General features: G+C 35.9%; 1 protein-coding gene across 8 annotated transcripts in view; it reads left to right on the top strand.

Moving 5' to 3' along the window:
• The window catches only part of DMD (dystrophin), a 2,485,149-nt gene that overhangs the window by 1,879,049 nt on the left and 580,381 nt on the right, over positions 1–25,719 (top strand). For all 8 annotated transcript variants that reach the window (XM_082378022.1, XM_082378021.1, XM_082378025.1 and 5 more), the window contains one exon: positions 7,626–7,837. In XM_082378022.1, coding sequence (XP_082234148.1) covers positions 7,626–7,837 — 212 coding nt within the window. The remainder of the gene's footprint in view (positions 1–7,625; positions 7,838–25,719) is intronic.

Genomic DNA, 25,719 nt, shown 5'->3' with positions numbered 1-25,719 from the left:
AACTTCTTATAACTTTAGGAAGGCAACAGCAGGTTTAATTAAAAAGGGCTAAGCTTATGTCATGAAATAAGAAGCACAAGACTGTGCCGTGTACGTTTTATTTGTCCATTGCCCTTCTCTACCTCACTCTCTACTCTGGGTGGTTGATCTGTGTCATCATTGGTCTCCCATACCCTCTGGCTTCCAATTGGTTTAGCCACTGGGGAGCCCTAGTAGGAAGTTGAAGAGAGAGGGCAGAGAGGTCAGGGTATTTATTCTTCTAGTTCCCTACCCGTGAATTTGCTTCAGGCTGACTCTGTCCCTTGATAAAAGGTTACTGCTCTTCTCAGGGTGGTTTCTCCTCATGATTCTCAGCTTCTGGCCACTTCTCCCTCCCCTGATTTCTTGGGCCTAGATGCACTAACAGCTCCACTGCTGCAAGGCCTAGTTTCTTATATTAAATTTGGTGATTTTCCTACACTCTGATTATGTTATAATTTGTTCCTTTGTAAATAAACTTCTCAGGTTATCCAGACCAGATCACAGAGGAATATGTATATCAAGCTAAGATATTCCAGAGAACAGTGGGGAGACACTGAAGGGTTTAAATGAGAGAGTGTGGTGATCAGATTTATATTAGTTATTACTATGTCTACAGTGTAGAAGTTACATTGGAAAGTGGAGACTTCAGGCAGAGGGACTATGTACAGTCTATTGCAAGCATGTAGACAGAAAATGTTGGAGCTTTGCAGTGGAAACGTGTGGAAAGAAGAAAGGAGTTCTGTATGAGAAAACTTAGTAACCAATTATATATGGTGTTTGGTGAGGCTTAGGGAAAAATCTAGAATGTCTGTCAGATTTCCTGCTTAAGGAGTAAAGTAAGTGGTGGTTTTATTACCTGTTTTCTATGGCATTATTTCCATTTTATGAAATCAGCTTAAAGAGAAGATTATATGGTCCTCAAAGAAAAGAAAAAGCAATCTTGTTATGTTTATTTTTAATATTCTGAAATAAAGTATTACAGAGCAAAATCTATAGGGAATCTCCATCTTTGATTCACAATGATACCAGAAAATAGCCTCGATGTAAGCCTGTCCTACTTACAGAATATAACTGGCATTGTTACAAGAAGTTTCCAATATGCCTATCTGGTCTTGGATTGCCGCAGAAAAAAAGTTTTGAGAGCAAGTGGTTTATTTGGGAGTTGAGAGAAATATCAATAGGGGAATGAGAAAGTGAGACAGATAAGGCAACACAGCCAATAAAGGATGGTACATAATCAAGCAGGTTACCACTATGACCCACTAGAGCTTTATCCCACTGGGAAAACTCTGGAACCCTTATAAATCACATACCTCACAGTTATCTCCCGTAGCATCAAGCGTGCTAGAATATTCATACCCCAATGACTACCATCAGTCATTGGTTACAGGCTGTTCCTGGGAGGTAAGGTGGTGGGAGACTGGGGAGGGGAGCCTCATTTCCTTGGTGTATCTAGCCTACCACTTAGATGGCAAAGCAAACTCTTTATGGCAACACAAAGCCTACAAAGAATGAAATGTCAGTGATGGTATTGGAGGTCAGGCTGTTGGGCAATGAAGTGATAAGGGCAAGGGGATGTGGGCATTCTGCTGTAGGAGCTTTTGAAAAGATTACTCATATTTGGCTCTAGAGATTAAGAAAAGACACAGTTACAGAGGGCAGACAGCAGAAGCAGGAAGAACTACAATCCTGTAGCCTGTGGAGCAAAAAACACATTCACAGAAAGACAAGATGAAAAGGCAGAGGGCTATGTAGCAGATGAAGGAACAAGATAAAACCCCAGGAAAACAATTAAATGAAGTGGAGATAGGCAACCTTCCAGAAAAAGAATTCAGAATAATGTTAGTGAAGATGATCCAGGACCTCAGAAAAAGAATGGAGGCAAAGATCGAGAAGATACAAGAAATGTTTTACAAACACCTAGAACAATTAAAGAACAAACACCTAGAAGAATTAAAGAACAAATACAAATGAACAATACAATAACTGAAATGAAAAATACACTAGAAGGAATCAATAGGAGAATAACTGAGGCAGAAGAACGGGTAAGTGACCTGGAAGACAGAATGGTGGAATTTACTGCCACAGAACAGAATAAAGAAAAACGAATGAAAAGAAATGAAGACAGCCTAAGAGAGCTCAGGGACAACATTAAACACAACAACATTCACGTTATAGGGGTCCCAGAAGGAGAAGAGAGAGAGAAAGGACCAGAGAAAATATTTGAAGAGATTACAGTCGAAAACTTCGCTAACATGGGAAAGGAAATAGCCACCCAAGTCCAGGAAGGGCAGAGAGTCCCATACAGGATAAACCCAAAGAGAAACACACCGAGACACATAGTAATCAAATTGACAGAAATTAAAGACAAAGAAAAATTATTGAAAGCAACAAGGGAAAAACGACAAATAACATACAAGGGAACTCCCATAAGGTTAACAGCTGATTTCTCAGCAGAAGCTCCACAAGCCAGAAAGGAGTGGCATGATATATTAAAAGTGATGAAAGGGAAGAACCTACAACCAAGATTACTCTACCCAGCATGGATCTCATTCAGATTCGATGGAGAAATCAAAAGCTTTACAGGCAAGCAAAAGCTAAGAGAATTCAGCACCACCAAACCAGCTCTACAACAAATGCTAAAGGAACTTCTCTAAGTGAGAAACACAAGAGAAGAAAAGGACCTACAAAAACAAACCCAATACAATTAAGAAAATGGTAATAGAAACATACATATGGATAATTACCTTAAACGTGAATGGGTTAAATGCTCCAACCAAAAGACACAGGCTTGCTGAATGGATACAAAACCAACACGCATATATATGCTGTCTACAAGAGAACCACTTCAGACCTAGGAACACATACAGACTGAAAGTGAGGGGATGGAAAAAGATACTCCCTGCAAATGGAAATCAAAAGAAAGCTGGAGTAGCAATACTCATATCAGATAAAATAGACTTTAAAATAAAGAATGTTACAAGAGACAAGGAAGGTCACTACATAATGATAAAGGGATCAATCCAAAAAGAAGATATAACAATTATATATGCACCCAACATAGGAGCACCTCAATACATAAGGCAACTGCTAACAGCTGTAAAAGAGGAAATCGACAGTAACACAATAATAGTGGGGCACTTTAACACCTCACTTACACCAATGGACAGATCATCCAAAATGAAAATAAATAAGGAAACAGATGCTTTAAATGACACAATAGACCAGATAGATTTAATTGATATTTATAGCATATTCCATCCAAAAACAGCAGATTACACTTTCTTCTCAAGTGCGCACGGAACATTCTCCAGGATAGAGCACATCTTGAGTCACAAATCAAGCCACAGTAAATTTAAGAAAATTGAAATCATACCAAGCGTCTTTTCTGACCACAGCGCTATGAGATTAGAAATGAATTACTGGGAAAAAAACGTAAAAAACACAAACACCTGGAGGCTAAACAATATGATACTAAATAACCAAGATATCACGGAAGAAATCAAAGAGGGAATCAAAAAATACCTAGAGACAAATGGCAATGAAAACACGATGATCCAAAACCTATGGGATGCAGCAAAAGCAGTTCTGAGAGGGAAGTTTATAGCAATACAAGCCTACCTCAAGAAACAAGAAAAATCTCAAATAAACAATCTAACCTTACACCTAAAGGAACTAGAGAAAGAAGAACAAACAAAACCCAAAGTTAGTAGAAGGAAGGAAATCATAAAGATCAGAACAGAAATAAATGAAATAGAAACAAAGAAAACAATAGCAAAGATCAATAAAACTAAAAGCGGGTTCTTTGCCAAGATAACCAAAATTGATAAACCATTAGCCAGACTCATCAAGAAAAGGAGGGAGAGGACTCAAATCAATAAAGTTAGAAATGAAAAAGGAGAAGTTACAACAGACACCACAGAAATACAAAGCATCCTAAGAGACTACTACAAGCAACTGTATGCCAATAAAATGGACAACCTGGAAGAAATGGACAAATTCTTAGAAAGGTATAACCTTCCAAGACTGAACCAGGAAGAAATAGAAAATATGAACAGACCAATCACAAATAATGAAATTGAAACTGTGATTAAAAATCTTCCAACAAACAAAAGTCCAGCACCAGATGGCTTCACAGGTGAATTCTGTCGAACATTTAGAGAAGAGCTAACACCCACCCTTCTCAAACTCTTCCAGAAAATTGCAGAGGAAGGAACACTCCCAAACTCATTCTATGAGGCCACCATCACCCTGATACCAAAACCAGACAAAGACACTACAAAAAAAGAAAATTACAGGCCAATATCACTGATGAATATAGATGTAAACATCCTCAACAAATTACTAGCAAACAGAATCCAACAACACATTAAAAGGATCATACACCACGATCAAGTGGGATTTATCCCAGGGATGCAAGGATTCTTCAATATATGCAAATCAATCAATGTGATACACCATATTAACAGATTGAAGAATAAACACCATATGATCATCTCAACAGATGCAGAAAAAGCTTTTGACAAAATTCAACACCCATTTATGATAAAAACTCTCCAGAAAGTGGGCAGAGAGGGAACCTACCTCAACATAATAAAGGCCATATATGACAAACCCACAGCAAACATCATTCTCAATGGTGAAAAACTGAAAGCATTTCCTCTAAGATCAGGAACAAGACAAGAATGTCCACTCTCACCACTGTTATTCAACATAGTTTTGGAAGTCCTAGCCACGGCAATCAGAGAAGAAAAAGGAATAAAAGGAATACAAATTGGAAAAGAAGAAGTAAAACTGTCACTGTTTGCAGATGACATGATACTATACATAGAGAATGGTAAAGATGCCACCAGAAAACTACTAGAGCTAATCAATGAATTTGGTAAAGTTGCAGGATACAAAATTAATGCACAGAAATCTCTTGCATTCCTATACAATAATTATAAAAATTCTGAAAGAGAAATTAAGGAAACACTCCCTTTTACCATTGCAACAAAAAGAATAAAATATCTAGGAATAAACCTACATAGGGAGACAAAAGACCTGTATGCAGAAAACTATAAGACACTGATGAAAGAAATTAAAGATGATACAAACAGATGGAGAGATATACCATGTTCTGGGATTGGAAGAATCAATATTGTGAAAATGACTATACTACCCAAAGCAATCTACAGATTCAGTGCAATCCCTGTCAAATTACCAATGGCATTTTTTACAGAACTAGAACAAAACTTAAAATTTGTATGGAGACACAAAAGACCCTGAATAGCCAAAGCAGTCTTGAGGGAAATAAAACAGAGTTGGAGGAATCAGACTGCCTGACTTGAGGCTATACTACAAAGCTACAGTAATCAAGACAATATGGTACTGGCACAGAAACAGAAATATAGATCAATGGAACAGGATAGAAAGCCCAGAGATAAACCGATATACCTATGGTCAACTAATCTATGACAAAGGAGGCAAGAATATATAATGGAGAAAAGACATCCTCTTCAGTAAGTGGTGCTGGGAAAACTGGACCGCTACATTTAAAAGAATGAAATTAGAACACTCCCTAACACCGTACACAAAAAAATAAGCTCAAAATGTATTAGAAAGCTAAATGTAAGACTGGACACTCTAATACTCTTAGAGGAAAACATAGGAAGAAGATTCTTTGACATAAATCACAGCAAGATCTTTTTTGATCCACCTCATAGAGTAATGGAAATAAAAACAAAAATAAACAAATGGGACCTAATGAAACTTCAAAGCTTTTGCAAAGCAAAGGAAACTACAAACAAGACGAAAAGACAACCCTCAGAATGGGAGAAAATATTTGCAAATGAATCAACGGACAAAGGATTAATCTCCAAAATATGTGAACAGCTCATTCAGCTCAATGTTAAAAAAACAAATAACCCAATCCAAAAGTGGGCAGAAGAGCTAAATAGACATTTCTCCAAAGAAAACATACAGATGACCAAGAAGCACATGAAAAGCTGCTCAACATCACTAATTATTAGGGAAATGCAAATCAAAACTACAATGAGGTATCACCTCGCACCAGTTAGAATGGGCATCATCAGAAAATCTACACACAACAAATGCTGGAGAGGGTGTGGAGAAAAGGGAACCCTCTTGCACTGTTGGTGGGAATGTAAATTGATACAGCCACTATGGAGAACAGTATGGAGGTTCCTTAAAAAACTAAAAATAGAATTACCATATGACCCAGCAATCCCACTGCTGGGTATATACCCAGAAAAAAACGTAATTCAAGAAGACACATGCACCCCAATGTTCACTACAGCACTATTTACAATAGCCAGGTCATGGAAGCAACCTAAATGCCCATCTACAGACGAATGGATAAAGAAATGTGGTACATATATACAATGGAATATTACTCAGCCATAAAAAGGAATGAAATTGGGTCATTTGTAGAGTCGTGGATGTATGTAGAGACTATCATACAGAGTGAAGTAAGTCAGAAAGAGAAAAACAAATATCGTATATTAATGCATATATGTGGAACCTAGAAAAATGGTACAGTTGAATCGGTTTGCAGGGCAGAAATAGAGACACAGATGTAGAGAACAAACGTATGGACACCAAGGGGGGAAGTGGTGGGGAAGCACGTGGTGGTGTGATGAATTGGGAGATTGGGATTGACATATATACACTAATATATATAAAATGGATAAGAACCTGCTCTATAAAAAAATAAATAAACTTCTACAATTCAAAAAAAAAGAGTAGTTTGAAGATTGTAGCAACATCCTAGATAAAAATGGAAATTAAGGTGTGAACTACAGCACTAGGAAGAGCTTGAAAAGTTAGATTCAGGGGAACTTGTTTGTGTGGATGAAAAGGAGAAGAAGGCATATGATTTAGATATGTCCTACTTGGGGCTGAGTAAATGGTATGACATTTGCACAGTTAGGAAATGAGAAAAATCAGCTTAGTCAACATGTTGGCACAGTGACTGAGGAAGAGAAAATAAGTAACAGGCTCTTTTTTTTTTTAGAAAGAAATAGTTCCTTTTCTATAGGTTCTGTTTTAGACATGTAGTGCTTGAGATGCTTTAGGGGATATTATGTGAAAAGATCTTGCATCCAGTTATACAACTGTGTTAATATACTATGTTAATAAATGTTTTATCCTGCTTTTAAAACTAAAAAAAAAAAAGGAATAGACACAGTTAAATTTTCACATGTACTATTGATGTTGTAGATCACCTTCAGGAAGTTGATTTAACAAAAACTTATGTTTATCTTTGAAAAAAGTAAGAAGTTCCATTGTCCATCATCCTAGCTGTAACGCAATGAACAATTTTTTTTTTTTTTTTTTGCTTGTACTTAAATTTTTTTCAATTATTTTTCTTTCTTTTTTTAAACATCTTTATTGAAGTATAATTGCTTTACAATGGTGTGTTAGTTTCTGCTTTATAACAAAGTGAATCAGTTATACATATACATATGTTCCCATATCTCTTCCCTCTTGCAATTTCTTTTATAAGTAATATAAAATGTGAGATAATATTTGGATGTTAAATTTCAAATGTCTCCTCCAGACTAGCATTTACTCCCATATATTCATTTTTCCTTCTTTTCCAGTTGAAAGAATTCAGAGTCAGTGGGATGAAGTACAGGAACACCTTCAGAACCGGAGGCAACAGTTGAATGAAATGTTAAAAGATTCAACACAATGGCTGGAAGCTAAGGAAGAAGCTCAGCAGGTCTTGAGGCAGGCCAGAGCCAAGCTTGAGTCATGGAAGGAGGGTCCCTACACAATGGATGCAATCCAAAGGAAAATCACAGAAACCAAGGTTAGTATCAAAGATATGTTCTTAAAATAAAATACACTGGATAAAATTATACCATGGATTAAAATCTAATGATTTTTAATGTTAATTTATTAAAAGAAAACAAGCTGAAATGAACAGTAGTCTTCGCAGTCAAAGTAAAGTAGAGATTAGAGGAAAATTGATGGTTAATATCAATGTTAAAATTAATTTTGTTTAATAAATTAGGTACAATGCTCTGGTTTTCACACTGCATCATCTTTTAAGATCACTTCAGAATTGTTGCACGTACTTCTGTAGTATCATGAAGTCAATCAGATGGACTTAATTCCTTCTTAGAAAAAGTAACAGGTTTACTCCTTCCTACTTTATTTGAGGGCAGTGAATGGAGAAGGGAAGGGTGGGTATGAGAATAAGGTAGGGATAAGGTGTACTCTCACTTTCTCCTCCCATTTTCTGACCTCCAGCCCAACTTCCCTTCTTTCTCTTCCTTTTCTTCTTCTTCCTCTCCCACGCCCCAAACTTCATCATATATTTTTCCACTTAATAATCTAGAACTCTTCAGGATAAATGAAACAGAAAAAGGAAAGGAAATAAAATTTGTTTGACTATGTCTTATCAAGCACCATGCATGGTACTTTATAAATATTGAATCCTTTCAAACCTCATATTTATAGGTCAGTTTGGAAAGACCTTAAATGCTAAACAATGGGTAGTCCTTAGAGGATTTTAAGCAGAGAAGTGACATAGTGAGAACTTGATCACATTGATGAAAACACTCTCTAGGGTTTTTTTCTGGTAGGAAAAGGCCTTCTGCTAAACAAGTATTTGAATCTCAAATTACCTATGTCATCTGAGAAAAAAGCCATAAAGTTTTCTTGCATGGAATGGCTCCCATTTCTAAATTAATCATTGTTTAGACTATGCTAAGCCACATAGCATATTTATTTACACTAGGTTTATTTGAAAAATAAACCCTGAAATCTCAGTAGCTGAATACAATGGTGATTAATTCTTTGGTTGTGTCATAGTTCAATAGAGGTCAAAGAACCCTTCTTGGGAGCTCTCCCCTACGTGGTGACTTGGGGGTCCAAACTTTTCTAATTTTATCAAACTATAATTTTAAAATCATGGCTGCCCAAAGTCACCACAGAAGAGTAAGAGAGAATGTGGTCAAGACATGGGGTTTTATGGCCAGGCCTCGAGGTTATGGACGTCACTTCCACCCAAAACCCATTGACCAGAACTTGTTCCCAATTTAATTTCAGGAAGAATGAATGGGAATAATGAACTAGTGAGCTTTTAGCTAGTCCTTGTCATAGCTAGTTTTCCAAAGGATCTGAACAGCAATGAGGACAGGATTTTTATTTATATGACAAGAATGTTAGAACGCCACATAGGATTTTACAAACTTATCAGTACCTTTGTTGGAGGCAACATCTAGATGAATAAAAATTCTCTCTTTCACAAGATACTTTTTACCACTAAGATTTTCTCCCTTTGATGAGCATAGATGAATTAGGAATTTCGAATGATGGGTTTTCCAATTTTTCACTTGACTATGTGAAACATAGAATCCATGTGGTTATTCTTGAGGGTTCTGGTCTTATCCATCACGTACTCAGTATGTTATGCTATTTCTTTTTTCCTCTCAAAAATTTAGGGTTCTATGAATCTAGAGGATCACGGAACAAAGTGGTTAACTGGTCAGGAGGAATTACCAGGGAAAAAGAATTTGGATTGGACCCTTGAGATAGATGAGGGAAAGGAGAGATGAGAGGCATATAGAGACAGAGTTGATCAGGGCAAGAAGACTCTGAAATTTGGCAATTGAGAAATACTCTTAAAACATACAAGAATCCTAAAGTGATGGCAAGAATGATTTGGGTTTAATAGCTTTTGGAAAAGCAAGGAGCTTTAAATAAGAGACAGAAAGAGTTGCAAAAGAAAATATGAAAGGAGAAAACAAAACAATTTTTTCATCAAAATATGTAAGGTGTTTTGGACACCTAAAACAAAGACAAGATTGTATTATAATTGCTATCCTTGTCAAACTTTTGAAATAAAAATTTGCTTTTGAATAGTCCATCTAAAACTGCATCTTAAAAATGGCTCAGCCATTATCTTTGGAAACTTATGTTTTTGTTTGTGTTATATGTTAGGAATTTAATGATATATATTGCTGTAACTTCAGTGTAAGTTCCTAACATAAATAAAGAAGACTAAAGCTGTAATTTTCCTGTCCATTTCCCAAATGACATATGCTAAAACTAAAAGTAATACTAACCCTAATACTAACATTTAGTGAGTACTTGGCTCTTTGTCAAAAACTGTGCTAACCACTTCACATATATTGGCTTATTTCATCCTCCCAAAAACTTTCCATGAAAAGTACTATTATTGTTCCCTGTTTACAGATAAGTAAATTGAAAGCCTAGAGAAGTTCAGTAACTCCTCTTTAAAAGCAGCAGAGTTGGGATACGAATGCATAGCAATTACTTTTTTTTTTAACATCTTTATTGGAGTATAATTGCTTTACAATGGTGTGTTAGTTTCTGCTTTATAACAAAGTGAATCAGCTATACATATACGTATATCCCCATATCTCCTCCCTCTTTTGTAAATGACCTCACAGATTTCCTCCTTAACCCATTGTCTCTGTGTGGCTAAAACAAATCAAGAAAACACCGTGAGGAACAGAAAGGGAGACCATTGTAGTTGTGAACTGACAAATAAGATTATATTACTGATGAGCCAACAGGTGGAAAATGAAAGCAGTAAAACAGTATACCAGGGAGAAGTTTTCATATTTTGTTTTACTGTGAAAAACTAAAAAAATAATTGCAAATTGTATTCCATTTTCAATGAAACTACAATGTTTAATTCTTATAAAAGTCAGGGAGCCTTATAAAGTGGAGGACTGCCTTTATGTCTAATGTGTTATCATTCCTGAGTGATATTAGCTGGCTTATCACTTACAGTTTTCTTTGAGGAAGAAAGTGTGAAAATAGACATAATAGGCAATGGTTAATTTGACCAGGATCTCCTTGCTCCATGAATTCTTTCTTAGTCTGTGTGTCTAGGGTTAACAAGAGAGCTGGTGAGCCTCGTGAGGCAGTCATCAGGCTGTCTCTGTAGAGTTGGAGAGCTGTGATTACAGCAGCCAGCCTCCTTTGGAGCAGCATCGCTGATGACTGCCCTCACTGTCACAGTGAAATGGTTTCAAAGCCAACCACCAGCACCGTTACACTCTTTGAAAACTTAAACCAGTCACTATACCTGAGCTAAAGAAAAAAATCACTCATAATTCTGATATTTTCATGATTCATAATTGCTAACCTCTGTCTATAATCTCTTCCATTTCTTTTTTTTTTTGGCCACACCACACGGCTTAAGGGATCTTAGTTCCCCAACGAGGGATTGAACCCAGGCCCTCAGCAGTGAGAGCATGGAGCCCTAACCACTGGACTGCCAGGGAATTCCCCTGTCTTCCATTTCTTATCTACATATTTTTAATTGTCTTCATAATGTAGATAAAATTTTGAATTCTGATTTTAAAGTTAGTATTATATAAATATATATGTTGCTACATAACTTTTAACAATTATCATTTTTAATTATAATATTTCATTAAGTTCCATCTTTCACCATTTCCCTACTAATTAGACATTTAGAAAACCTCCACTCTTGGTTACAAAAAATAGTGGAGAAAACATTGGAATAACAACAGCCCCTTCACAAAGTAGAACTCAAATCTGAGATGGCATCTGGGAAAAGTCCATCTTGAAAGCATAGACAAGGTGGAAGGAGATAGCAACAGTAAGTATTTGGCAAAAGAATAGACTGTAGATAGCCCATCGTGTCAATAATTAATGAGTAGATCATTAAATGATGCCCATAATGTATGTTTAGTTTCTTTCTTTCCTATATAACCCTTAATTTTTTGGAAACAAAAACATAAGATGAGTAAGTAGCTGATTTTGTTAAGTGCATGGCTTCATTTGCTCTTCTACATGGCCCTAGTAAAACAATAATGCTCTTCTGAGATAGAAAGACAGATATTAGGGGAAATCATACAGGATTTCCATCCTAATCAAAATGTCTGCCAAAAGGCTATGGCAGAATCCTATGAGAGATGATACCATTTAACTTTCATAAGAGGTAAGATGGTATGCCTTTGGCACCTAAAACTGCCAGCAATGGTCATCATGGGATTTCTTTTATTTGGCAGAATCTTGGTTTATTTCACAACCTGTTTCCCAGGCTATTAAGATTGGTCCAAACTTGGCAGTGGATTCTTTGGAAAAATTATTTCTTGATGATTTTAAACTTTCTTTTCCAGTGTCAAGAGAGATTTATCCAGGCTCAGAATTTTCATTTATTTTTTTCCCCTTTCAGCTTTTGAAAGAGAAATTCCCTTTTTGTCTCTCTTGTGATTGCTTTTATGTCAAATTCAGCATAAAAGCTTTTCAAACGTGACGGCATTAGCTGTTTTGTGCTTGGCTGAGCTAAGAGTACATGAATTCAATAGAGAAGTGAAATCTTATTTGAGCCTAGCTGATTTAGCTATATAATACTTAAAACTATCTGAGGTGAGAAACACAATAATTTATCAAATTATTAAATAAAGATTTCCAAGGCTGCAAAATATGTGTTTTGAAGACATTCTTTAGGGAACTTGAAATGTAGATACACTGTAATCATGTAATTAATTTTAAAAGTTGAACTTGTTATATGTAGTAAATCTGATAGCTATTTGAGGATTGCAAATTATTTTACCAGGAAAGAAACTAATCAGAGAGAACTTTTTTTTTCAAATATGGAAGTAGAGCCTTGTCGTTTTCATTATTTGAGGGGATGGGTGGCATTAGATAGTACCTTTATCTACCAAAAAGATATATACAGTAATGGAAGCTAAATTTTCCTTTCACACATTTTATTTACTTTTTGGATGAGCACAAAATTAAATCAGCAAATTGACCCACCCTGGTAGTTTGAGGTTTGGATTTCTGATACAGTAATGAAAAACATTATCAGAAAACTTCTTCCTAGGACCTGCCATTTTTTCATGTAGTTTCTTTATTCCCTTTTGTTCTCCCCTAAAGATCCCACATGATTAAGAAGAAAGAATCAATAACCTGATAGTCCTTTTCCTCCCAAAGTATGTATGAAGCTATTAAATTTCTCAAAGCACACAAACAGAGTGCTTCCTACATCACTGATAGAGCACAGGAAAAATAACGGGTGGTTTTCCAGGTACTGCTATAGTATATAAATATTTAATGCAGAGTCACGAAGACTTGGATAGCATTATGCTCTGATTGCACCATATTTTGCCTTATTTCCTTTTCACACTTTAACTTATTCCATGCTTGAAAATATAATGTGGCAACTCTGTAAATCCACTCCTCCATAAAAGCAGCAAATTGCAAAGTTGTTAAAATTGCCTTTTCTAAACTCTGGAAATTAACCAGAGGTTGGCAACAATATGTAAATTACTGAACTTCACTAAGAACAGCAGGGTTTGAGACTTTTTAACTTGGCCTATTCCCATCAGTTTCTCCCAGCTACACAGTAGCCTTAAAAATTAATAGTCTTACAGCTACCAGAGAAAGAGAATAGAACTTGTATTGAGCATGTTTTCTGACCACAACAGTATGAAACTAGAAATCAATTACAGAAAGAAAAATGAGAAAGGAACAAACATGTGGAGACTAAACAATAGGCTACTAAAAATGTCATGGGTCAATGAAGAAATTAAAGGGAAAATCAGAAAATACCTCAAGACAAAGGAAAATGGAAACACAAAACTCCAAAATCTATGGGATGCAGCAAAAGCCGTTCTAAGAGGGAAGTTTATAATGATGCAGGCCTTCCTCAAGAAAACAGAAAAATCTCAAATAAGCAACCTAACATACCACCTAAAGGAATTAGAAAAAGAACAAACAAAGCCCAAAGTCCACAGAATGAAGGAAATAATAAATATAGGAGAGGAAATAAATAAAATAGAAACAAAACAAAACAAAAAAATAGAAAAGATCAATGAAACCAAGAGCTGGTTTTTTGAAAAGATAAACAAAATTGATAAACTTTTAGCCAGGCTCACCAAGAAGAAAAGAGAGAAGACTCAAATGAACAAAATAAGAAATGAAAGAAGAGAAATAACAACCAATACTAGAGAGATACAAAAAATCTTAAGAGAATACTATGAACAGTTATACACCAACAAATTGGACAACCTAGAAGAAAATGGACAATTTTCTAGAAACATACAACCTGCCAAGACTGAATCAAGAAGAAACAGCCAATTTGAACAAACCAATCACTAGTAGTGAAATTGATTTTCTAGTTAAAAAAAAAACCTCTCAGCAAAGAATAGTCCAGGACCAGACAGCTTCACAGGAGAATTCTACCAAACATATAAAGAACTTAAACCTATCCTCAAGCTATTCCAAAAAGTTGAAGAGGACAGAACACTCCAAAATTCATTCTATGAGGCTACCATTACCCTAGTATGAAAACCAGACAAAGACACTACAAAAAAAAAAAAAAAAAAGAAATGAAAATTATAGGCCAATATCTTTGATGAATATAAATGCAAAAACCTCAACAAAATATTAGCAAACCTAATCCAATAATGTATAAAAAGGATCATACATCATGATCAAGTTGGATTAAGGATGGTTCAGTATTTGCAAATCAATATAATATACCACATTAACAAAAGGAAAGATAAAAAAACACATGATCACCTCAGTAGATGCAGAAAAGCATTTGACAAAATTCAACATCTGTTCATGATAAAAACAAACAAAACAAACTCTCAACAAAGTGAGTATAGAGGGAACATATCTCAACATAATAAAGGCCATTTATGACAAAGCCACAGCTAACATCATACTGAATAGTGAAAAGCTGAAAGCCTTTCCTCTAAATTCAGGAATAAGACAAGGAAGCCTACTCTCACCACTTCTATTTAACATAGTATTGGCAGTCTTAGCCACAGCAATCAGACAAGAAAAAGAAATAAAAGGCATCCAAATTGAAATGAAAGAAGTAAAACTATCACTATTTGCAGATAACATGATGCTTTATATAGAAAACCCTGGAGTCTCCACCCAAAAACTAGTAGAACTAATAAATGAATTCAGCAAATTTGCAGGATACAAGATTAACATACAGAAGTCTGTTGCTTTTCTATACACTAATAATGAAGTATCGGAAAGAGAAAGTAAAAAAAAAAAATTCCTGTTTAAAATCACATCAGAAAAGAATAAAGTACCTTGGAATAAACTTAACCAAAGACGTGAAAGACCTATACTCTGATGAAGGAAATTGAAGATGATGCAAAGAAATGGAAAGATATTTCGTGCTCTTGGATTGGAAGAATTAATATTGTTAAAATGGCCATACTACCCAAAGCAATCTACAGATTTAATGCTACCCCTATCAAAATACCCCTGACATTTTTCACAGAACTAGAACAAATAATCCTAAAATTCATATGAAACCATAAAAGGCCCCAAATTGCCAAAGCAATCTTTAGAAAAAAGAAAAAAGCTGGAAGTATCACCTTCTCAGACTACAGTAATCAAAACAGCATGGTATTAGCACAAACAGACACGTAGATGAATGGAACATAATAGCGCAGAAATAAACCCACACACCTATGGTTAATTAATCTATGCCAAAGGAGGCTGAAGTATACAATGGAGAAAAGACAGTCTCTTCAACAAGTGGTGCTGGGAAAACTGGATAGTTACATGTAAAAGAATGAGATTAGAACATTTCCTCACACCATATACAAAAATAAACTCAAAATGGATTAAAGACCTAAACGTAAGACCTGAAACCATAAAACTCCTAGAGGAGAATATAGGCAGAACACTTTTTGACATAAATCATAGCAACATTATTTTTGGATCTCTCTCCTAAGGCAAAAGAAATAAAAGCAAAAATAAGCAAGTGGGACCTAATTAAACTTAAAGGCTCTTGCACAGCAAAGGAAACCATCAACAAAATGAAAAGACAACCTACAGACGGGGAGAAAATATTTGCAAATGATGCTACTGACAAGGGATTAATCTCCAAAATATACAAACAGCTCATACAGCTTAGTATCAGAAAACAAACAACCCAATCAAAAAATGGGAAGAAGGCCTGAGTAGACATTTTTCCAAAGAAAACATTCTGATGGCCAATAGGCACATGAAAAGGCACATTTGCTAATTATTAGAGAAATGCAAATGAAAACAGCAATGAGATAGCACCTCACACCTGTCAGAATGGCTATCATCAAAAGATCTACAAATAACCAGTGTTGACAAGGATGTGAAGAAAAAGGAAGACGTTTGTACACTTTCAGTGGTATGTAAATTGGTGCAGCCACAATGGAAAACAGTATGGAGGTTCCTCAAAAAACTAAAAGTAGAGCTACCATATGATCCAGCAATTCCACTCCTGTGTACATATCTGGAAAAAATGAAAACACTAATTTGAAAAGATACATGCACCCCAGTATTCATAGCAGCACTAATTATAATTACCAAGATATGGAAGCAACCCAAATGCCCATCAACAGATGAATGTATAAAGAAGATGTGGTGTGTATATATATATGTATATATATATATATATATATTTATATATATATATATATATATATATACACACACACACACATACATACATACAATGAAATATTAGTCACGAAAAAGAATGAAATTCTGCCATTTGTAGCAGTGTGGATGGACCTAGAGAATATTATACTTAGTGGAATAAGCCAGACAGAGAAAGACAGTGTGTATTACTTATATGTGGAATCTAAAAAATATTACAAATGAATGTATATGCAAAACAGAAACAGACTCACAGACTGAATGTTTTCCCCTGAGATCAGGAGCAAGATAAAGGTGTCTGCTCTCACCACTTCTATTTACCATGGTACTGGAAGTTCAGGATGGGAAAATAGGCAAGAAAAAAATAGATAAAAATCATCCAGATTGGAAAGGAAGAAGTAAAACTATATCTATTTGCAGATGACATAATCTTGTATATAGGTGATCCTAAGGAATACACTAAAAATGTAATTCAGCAAATTTGCAGGATCCAAGATCAAAATACAAAAATCAATTATTTTTCTATATACTAACAATGAATAATCTGAACAATAAAATTCAGAAAATTTTTCCATTTATAATAGCAACAAAAAAATAAAATAATTAGGCATAAGAAAAATGCAACACTTTTCCATTGACAACTACAATGCTGAAAGAATTTAAAGATTTAAGTAAATGGAAAAGCATGCCGTATTCCCAGATCAAAAAACTTAATATTGTTAAGATAGCAATATCCCCATATTGACCTACAGACTCTATGCAATTCTTATCAAAATCCTCACTAGTTTTTCTGTAGAAATCAACAAGTAGATCCTAAAATTCATACTGAAATGCAAGGGACAAAGAATAGCCAAAGCAACCTTGAAAAAAGCACAAAGTTGGAGGACACACAGTTCCTAATTTCAAAACTTACTAGAAAGCTACAGTAATCAAGACAGTGTGGTACTGACATCAAGGTAAACATATAGATCAATGAAACAAAATTGAAAGTTCAGAACTAAATCCTTGCATTTGTGGTCAATTGATTGTTGGCAAGGGTGCCTAGACAATTCAAAGGGAAAAGAATATTTTTTCAAAAGTTCATGCTTGCATAACTAGATGTCCACATACAAAATAATGAAGTTTGACCCTACCTCACACCATACAAAAAAATTAATTCAAAAATGGATCTTAGAGCTAGATATAAGAACTAAAATATTAGAACTCTTATAAGACAACATAGCAGTACAATGAGTTAGGCAGTGTTTTCTTAGACATGACACCAAAAGCCAAAGTGACAAGAGAAAAAATACATAACTTGGACTTCATCAAAGTTAAAAACTTCTGTGCTGCAAGCAATATCATAAAGAGAGTAAAAAGACAACCCACAGAATGGGAGAAAATATTTGCAAATCATATATCTGATAAGAGACTTGTATGCAGAATATGTAAAGAACTCATAACTCAATAAGAACAAGAAAGACTCAATTATAAATCAGCAAAGGATTTTAATAGACATTTCTTCAAAGAAGGTGTACAAGTGGCTAATAAGCACATGAAATGATGGTCAACATCAGTCATTATTAGGAAAATACAAATGAAAACCACAATGAGATACCACTTCATATGCACTAGGGTCATACTTGAGTAGGTATGTCAGTCAGTGTAGGCTAAGTTATGCCACAGTAACAAACTATCCCCAAATCTAGAGACAACACAAAGTTTATGTTTTATTCATGTTAAATGTCCACTCTAGATTCACAAGAGCATTCTACTTAGCTTAGTTATTCAGGGAGTGCAGCTAATGGGAGCTGCATCTTGATACATAACTTCTCTGATCAGAGAGTCAGGAAACATGATGAATGATGCCACTGGCTCTTAAACCATCTGCCTGGAAGTGACGTGTAGCCAAAATCAGTTATGTTATCATCCCTAATTCAGTGGGGGTGCAGCTGTGTAATCCTCTGGTATGAAAAAGGCACCAAATGTCTGTGAACAATAATGTAGTCTACTGCAGTAGGCTCATGGGATTTGAAAGTAGCCGGGAAAATGCGACTTTCTGGGGATCTGTCCTCTGGCTTTCTCTCTGGAATCATTTCCACCCAACCATGTCCACACCCTCTCAACCAGACTTCTCTTAGATGCCTGGGGTAGCTGGGTGATTTGTTAATTACAACACTGCTGAAGTCTTTTAATAAAGTCAGCAAATTAAAAAGAGAGCCCAGATAAAGAGAATGCTTTCCAAAATGTCATAATGAAATTAAGGTAATGAAGCACTTGGAGGGCTCTCCTCCGTTCTTTTTTGTATAAAACTTATTCCAAAGAAGCTGGAAGAGAAATGGGGCCTGAAAAGTAAAGAGGGGGGAAAATAAATTGTATGCCATTAGTTTAATTATAAAAATTCATTACATGAAGTCATGTAAGACAGAAAATAATGGAACTCTAATGGGTTGGCCGATAACACATTTACTAGCCTGCTCTCAGCTTGTAGTCATTGTTGAAAGGACAAAAAAGTAACAACTTTGGTATGTAGTCCTCAAAGCTATTGAAAAGATTAATCATTTCCAGTAAGCTGGAAAATGAGGGCCGTTTTCTCAAATAGTATCCCCTGTATAGTGTTACCTTCTGAAACAAAGTTGTTTGGTAATGTCAGAGGTTTAATAGATGAGTCTTGAAGTTTATGGTGAGAGGCTTTACTTTTGAAATAGCTTCCTTACAGATATTTTAACATTTCTGTTATATATCCATAAAGATGTTTTCTAGGTCATTTTAATTCACACAAGCAAGAAAGAAATTGTATTTCTTTTTCCCAATAAATATGTATAGAACATTAATTTATACTTAGGAGTAAACTGTTTAGTGATTTTTTTAAACAAACCAAATATGTATTTTTTTCTGCTGTCTTTGTTTAGCAACGTCTTACTTTATTATACACAGTAATTTTCCAATCATGCTATAATCATCAAGGAGACTATTTTATATTCTTCAAAATTCAATTATAATAAATCCAACCATCTTCCTTAAATTCTTTTATGTGGAAGCATATCTTCTTTAAGTAGATTGAACCCTGAATATTGAAGCCAAGAAACCTGCATTTTTGTGATGCCTCTTTCACTGACAAGCTATGTCACCTTCAACAAGTCACTTAACCTTTCAGGGTTTTTGTATGGGCAATTATGGGATTGGGTAAGAGGAAAGGAGATAACAAAAGATCAAAGTGGATATTTATGTAAGGATCATATATTTGAGGGCCTTGTAATCCAAGGAGAGAGGTTTGGACTTAGTCTTGTAGGTAACAGGGAGCCATTGAAAGGTTTTACAGAGGAATAATGTTGTTATATTTGCATTTCAAAAAGATCCCTTGAGCAGCTGTATGTGGATGGAAGGTCTAGAGTAGAGGGAAGGAGCCAATAAAAAGGTTATTGCAGAGTCCAAGTAAGAGTCGATGAGGGCTTAAGTTAAGGCGGTGGCAGTGGAGGTAGAAGATTTGGATATAAGGGAAAATTGTGGTACAACTTCTGTATGGATGTGCTCTCTGCCTCTTCCTCCAGTTGAGGATCCACTTGCACTGCAGAGGGAGAAGGTTGGGCTAGGGACAGAGCCTTGGGGAACACCAACATTTAAGGGACAGGCAGAAAAAGAAACACTTGAACCTTAAGAGTATATAGAGGACACCCAAAGAGAGGGGACCAAGGAAGGATAGAGCCTCAAGAACAGAGCAGTCAATAGCACCAGTTGCTGCACACAAATCAAGTAAATGAGAACGTAAAACTTTCCACAGACATTGGCCATTGGTGACTGAATCAGTTAAGTATTTTCACAAAAATGCTGCATGACAAGCAACTTCAAAATGCCAGTGGCAAACAATAATAAGCATTTATTTCTTCGTGAGTTTGCAGCTCGTCTGGGGTGGCGCTGCTTCACACTGCAGGTTGATTGGGGTAGCTCTCCTCCACCCCTCACTCATCCTTCTCCAAGGGTGAGCAGGCTAGCCCAGGGCACGTTTGTCTCATGATAATGGCAGAAGTGCAAAAGGGCCAGCCCCACTGCAGAAGCATGTTTTAAGCCTCTGCTTGTGTCACTTCTATTAACATCTCGCTAGAATTAGGCAAAACAAGTCGTATGGCCAAGCTCATTGTCAAGGGCAGGGAAGTAAACTGCCCTTTGTAGCAGGAAATTCAAAGTTACATAGCAAAGGGCATAGATACAAGGTGGGGTAAAGAATTGAGGTCAGTAATCCGATTTGCCAGAGTGACTTCTTTCAGAATAGTTTTAGTGAGGTGGTGATGGCAGAAGCCTGATTTTGATGAATTATAAAGTGGCAGGAATGTAATCAAGTTGAGGCAATGAGTGAGTATTTGCCTTCTGAGGAGATTAACTGTGAAGGGAAAGAAAACGATGCAAGTCTTGTTGTTTAAAGATGGGCGAGAGACTCATGTTTGAAAGTTGTAGAGAAAGACCTTGCAGAGAGGCAAGAGGTTGAAAAGACACAGAGAAGGGAGTACATGGAGGAGGAGGGGGGGGGAGGAGGAGGAGGAGGAGGAGGAGGAGGAGGAGGAGGAGGAGGAGGAGTGTCCTCGAGCACAAGAGTCACCTCTTGCTCTGAGGCTGGAGAGAAGGATGCAAGGCGTAAAATCTGATATTTCATGAAATTTATGCTTGATGTTAAATTGCCCCTGTGTGGGAGATCAGCTCTGTGCTTTGTGACCATCTAGAGGGGTGGGATAGGGAGGTTGGGAGGGAGGGAGATGCAAGAGGGAAGAGATATGGGAACATATGTATATGTATAACTGATTCACTTTGTTTTAAAGCAGAAACTAACACACCATTGTAAAGCAATTATACTTCAATAAAGATGTTTAAAAAAAAAAATTGCCCCTGTGTAATTACAGGTAGGGTCACTTGCTGTGAGAGTTCTTCCAGTTTGTATCATCAGGGTGCAGTTTAGAAACCACACAAAATATTTCAAGCAGAGGGAATTTAAATACAGAGGACTGGTTCCATGGCTAATGAAGGAGCTGAGAAGTCCAACGGGAGATAGTGAGGCAACTCAGAGTTCAGTGACATCGGGAAGCTGTTACCACTTCGAGGGCTGGAGAGACAACACGTGTCACCAAAGCCCAGAAGCCAGAGCCATCTGGTGCTAACTTGACCACTGTGTGAGCTGCACAGCAGGTACTGAAACTACAGAGAGAGGGTCTGTCCAGTGGGAAATGGAGACACAAAGAAGATACTGCCCACATAGAGAGAGGGAGAGAGAGACTCTAGTTTCAGCCTTCCTCTGGCTCTCTCGCTGGCCTAACCCAGCTAGAAGCCAGCTAGCAAGAAATCCTGGGATTTGCTGACCCCCTAAAGCGGTTAGTCCATCTGCAATACTGAGTAGAGTAGGAGAGGGGCAGAGAATGGGTCTAAGAGCTAATAAGCTCTTAGCTGTTAGCTCACAGAGCTAATTTTTTTAAATGAACCTCTTAGTTCATGTACGCAAACACAGTATCTAAGGCAAAAGGAGAAAACCCAATATGTAGAACTTTTTATCTGTAAATATATTACGATCCTGTTTTATAAATTTCCAAGTGTCGATGAAAAATTAATCAGTCGACCTAAGAAAGAAATGGAAATTTTTATTTGAGCCAAATTTGAAGATTATGACCTGGGAAGAGCATCTCAGAAAGCTCTGAGAACTGTTCCACTCGTCAGAAGTCAAGGCACAGTTATATAAGTTTTTTGAGACAGAGGGCTATACATCAAATGACGTATTATTGACAGCTTATATAATCCAGATCTAAGCATAATCGTGGTGGGTCATGTGACCCCTTCCAAGATCAAGAAGGAATGTTAAAAAAAAAAAAAGGAAGGAATGTTATCTTTTAAGGAGTTGTTTTGTTGATGCTGGGAGAATGCTGCTCCTTATGGTTGAGCAGGTATTCCTGCTGACGGGGGAGGTTTGGTCGAGGCATAATGCAGATGCACAATGTACAGTGCAGGGAGAGACACGGCCAAAGGGCAGAGAAGAATTTTTATATTTAAATTTTTCTTGTCTTGCCATAAAATATGAATTGTATTTCACACAAGCAATTTGATTTTGGTTTTGACCTCATAACAAATGTGAGGCATAACAAGCAGCCTAAGTAATCCCATCCTATTTTACGGACAACAAAACTGGAACTCAAAAGGTTAATGACTTTAAGATCAAACTGCAAGACAATGGCCAATCAAGACTTCCTGGGAAGATGCCTCTTCATTACTCGGCATTGCTTTTTATGATGCTCCTTTGAGTCAGGGCCATTAAAATTTTTTAAATCGAGTTCACCTGAAACAAACCTGAATTTCACTTGTAGGTGAATATCCCAAAACACATTTTATAAGAAAACTTAAACAATACTCAACTTTAAAATTTTAATTGTAGGTCTATGTACTCACATTTATCGTCTAAATTAAAGGGAGACTTTTAGAGGTGCAGCGTTATAGACAATGTTTATAAAACAGTGGGTCCCTTTCTTTCATTCAGTAGAGGCTCACCCTGTGGTGGCTGTAGTATTGTTCATTTAAAAATAGCAGCAGTAGGGGACTTCCCTGGTGGTCCAGTGGCTAAGGCTCCATGCTCCCAGTGCAGGGGACCCAGGTTCGATTCCTGGTCAGGGAACTAGATCCCACATGCCGCAACTAACTAAGACCCAGTGCAGCCAACTAAATAAATAAATATTTTTTAAAAAAGTAGCAGCAGCAGTAGTAGTAGTAATCGTAGTAGTAGTAGTAGTAGTAGTAGTAGTAGTAGTAGTAGTAGTAGTAATAGTAATAGTAATAATGATGGTGATTCTAACCAATACTTATTTAATGCTTTGGGTATGCCAGGTACCACTCTAAGTGTTTTCCCTGCATTTTATAAATTAATCCTCATAATAATCTTTCAAGGTAAATACTGTTAATATACCCATTTAATAAAGGGGGAAACTGAGGCATAGAGAGCATAATTAACTTTCCCATTTGTCACATAACTAGTAAGTGATCAAGTCAGGATTCAAACCCAGCAGGCTCATTCTGTTTCCCAGACTCCTGAATACTCTTTCTCTTCCTCCCTTGTTTTGCCTTGTATCGGGTCAATATTCCTAAAAAGAATTCTTAAAAAAAAAAAAGAAAAGGCAAACACTGAAATTTAAAATTTTTAATACTGAAAATTCTTGAAATGAATTCAGGTTGTCCCATAGTCCATAATCATTTTTTCTGCCTAAAATACTGTGTATAAATACCAAGCACATGTTGTAGCAGCATCATATGAGGTTTGAATATGAAATATTTCTTTCCTGGTTGGGGGCACAATCTGTTGGGGACTGAGCATTTTATATTCTTCATAAAAATCACATACACACATATATATACACCCACAAAATCATCTTTTTTTTATAGGCTAGTGCTCACAATATTTTAAATTTCTTCACACACCATGATCACCACACAATTCCCTGTTGTAAATGGAATTCAGAACTAAAAAGAGTGTGTGTGAATTCTATTGTATTTTTGAATTTGAAATTCTTCTGTGGTCTGGAGTTGTCCCAGTAGTAAATTTCACAGTAGTAGGCAAAGCTGGTCAAGGTCATTGTTCCTGGTGTGAATGACACTTGGTTAAAGCCCAAGGTGGTCAACCTATTGTTACCTTAGGAGGAAGGGAAACCAGTCTGTTCTGGTGAATGTCTTTAAGAAGGGAGAAAAGGGTGCTTCGGTTGAGAACCTTTGAGTTTAGATAAGGGCCTTAGCCCTGTCAATGTTAGTCAAGGTCAGTGGGATTTTTTTCCTTTTAATCCTACATCACAGCAAAATCTGAGCGGTATGCAGTGAAGGATAGCATTCAGTCAAGATTTCCTTAGGTATAAAAATTTAAATTTCAGTGTGAATACAAATTTGAAGAAAAATGTATGGCTTGCGTATTTTTGCCTTTCAAGCATTAAAGTATACCACAAAACTCTGGTTTGAAGTCAAGCCTTACTCTTTTACTAGCTTTTTACTATGAAGTGTCTAATTAAACTTTAACCTGCTATGTCCTTCAAGATTTTGGAAAATTCTAGCATACTTTTCAGCTTCTACTTTTAGGTATTTTTTATGATCTATAGATTAGAACCAAAGAGTGTATCCTCTTATATCTAGACTTTTCAAGTAACAACCCATGAGTGAGGGTTGACTTCCAAGATTATTTGTCTTTTCTTAGATAAAATAAATGATTTTAATTATATTTATTAAAATTTTAATTAACATTTTATATTGTTAAATCTATACATATATGCTCTGATGTTGGTTCATAATAGGTATTTCTTTAGCAATTGAATTTTTCTTAAAAAGGAATTGCCTAACTAAAAGGTAACTAAGTTATTGGTGTCAGTTTTGTAGAGTCTTATGCTGCCAATTAGAGATTTAATAGATGATAGATAATAAGCTCTTCTTTTAAAATGCAAATGCCATCTTCTGGATAATAAGGACCAATTGGTCTTTCATATCTTAGTATACATTTACTTTTTAACACTATAGGTTAAAAGTGGCTTCAGTGAAGAGGGAAAGGGAAGAAGATGTAATTTTGTACTGTAGGAAATTTCTAGAAAGAGAAAGCCTTTGGTGTGTGTATTTCACCTCAGAAGGGCTTTTGGACAGTGTGAGGATATAAAAAGTGGAAAATAGGAACTGCAGGGCTTGATAAAAGGTGTATATAAGAAAAGGCAGGAATTCCACAAGGTTAAATTGTAATTGCTTTGTAGTACAGCGAGTATACTCTGTGCCTTTAAAAATTGTCTCTCTTTTTATTTCTATAGCAAAAGTTAGTGATACTGGCTTTAGCTGCTTCCTACTAGTTCTGTTATCTGGGTCTATTTGCTATATGCAATAAACGCAATTATTTCGTTTGATTCTAGAATAGGATGTTCTAATTAACTGAGAAATGCCAGATTATATACTGATTATAGATTTTCAAGGGACAGGAGTGTACTCAAATATACTGAAACTATGTTGAAAAGTACGAGTGTTTGATTTTTATTATCATAAATCATATTAACATAAAAGAACAAATACTAAAACAAAAATGAGTACTCTTTTCAGAAACATCAATTAGTTTCAGTTTTCTCTTTTATCATTCCGGTTCATGTCAATGTACCCTTACAGATTTAAGCAATACAGTGAAGGTAGAAATTGTGTTCTTTTCTTTTTTTTAACTTGTGATTTCTGTGCACGTTTACTGCATATTAGACCATTGGGTTGATGTATTGCCTTATTTTAATGTCCTCTCATTAAACATTGAAATTGTTTCTCATTTTTTACTATCTTAGCTAA

The sequence above is a fragment of the Balaenoptera borealis genome, assembly GCF_965194805.1.
Source record: "Balaenoptera borealis genome assembly, chromosome: X".
Classification (NCBI taxonomy): Eukaryota; Metazoa; Chordata; class Mammalia; order Artiodactyla; family Balaenopteridae; genus Balaenoptera; species Balaenoptera borealis.
This window is presented reverse-complemented; position numbering and strand designations above follow the sequence as displayed.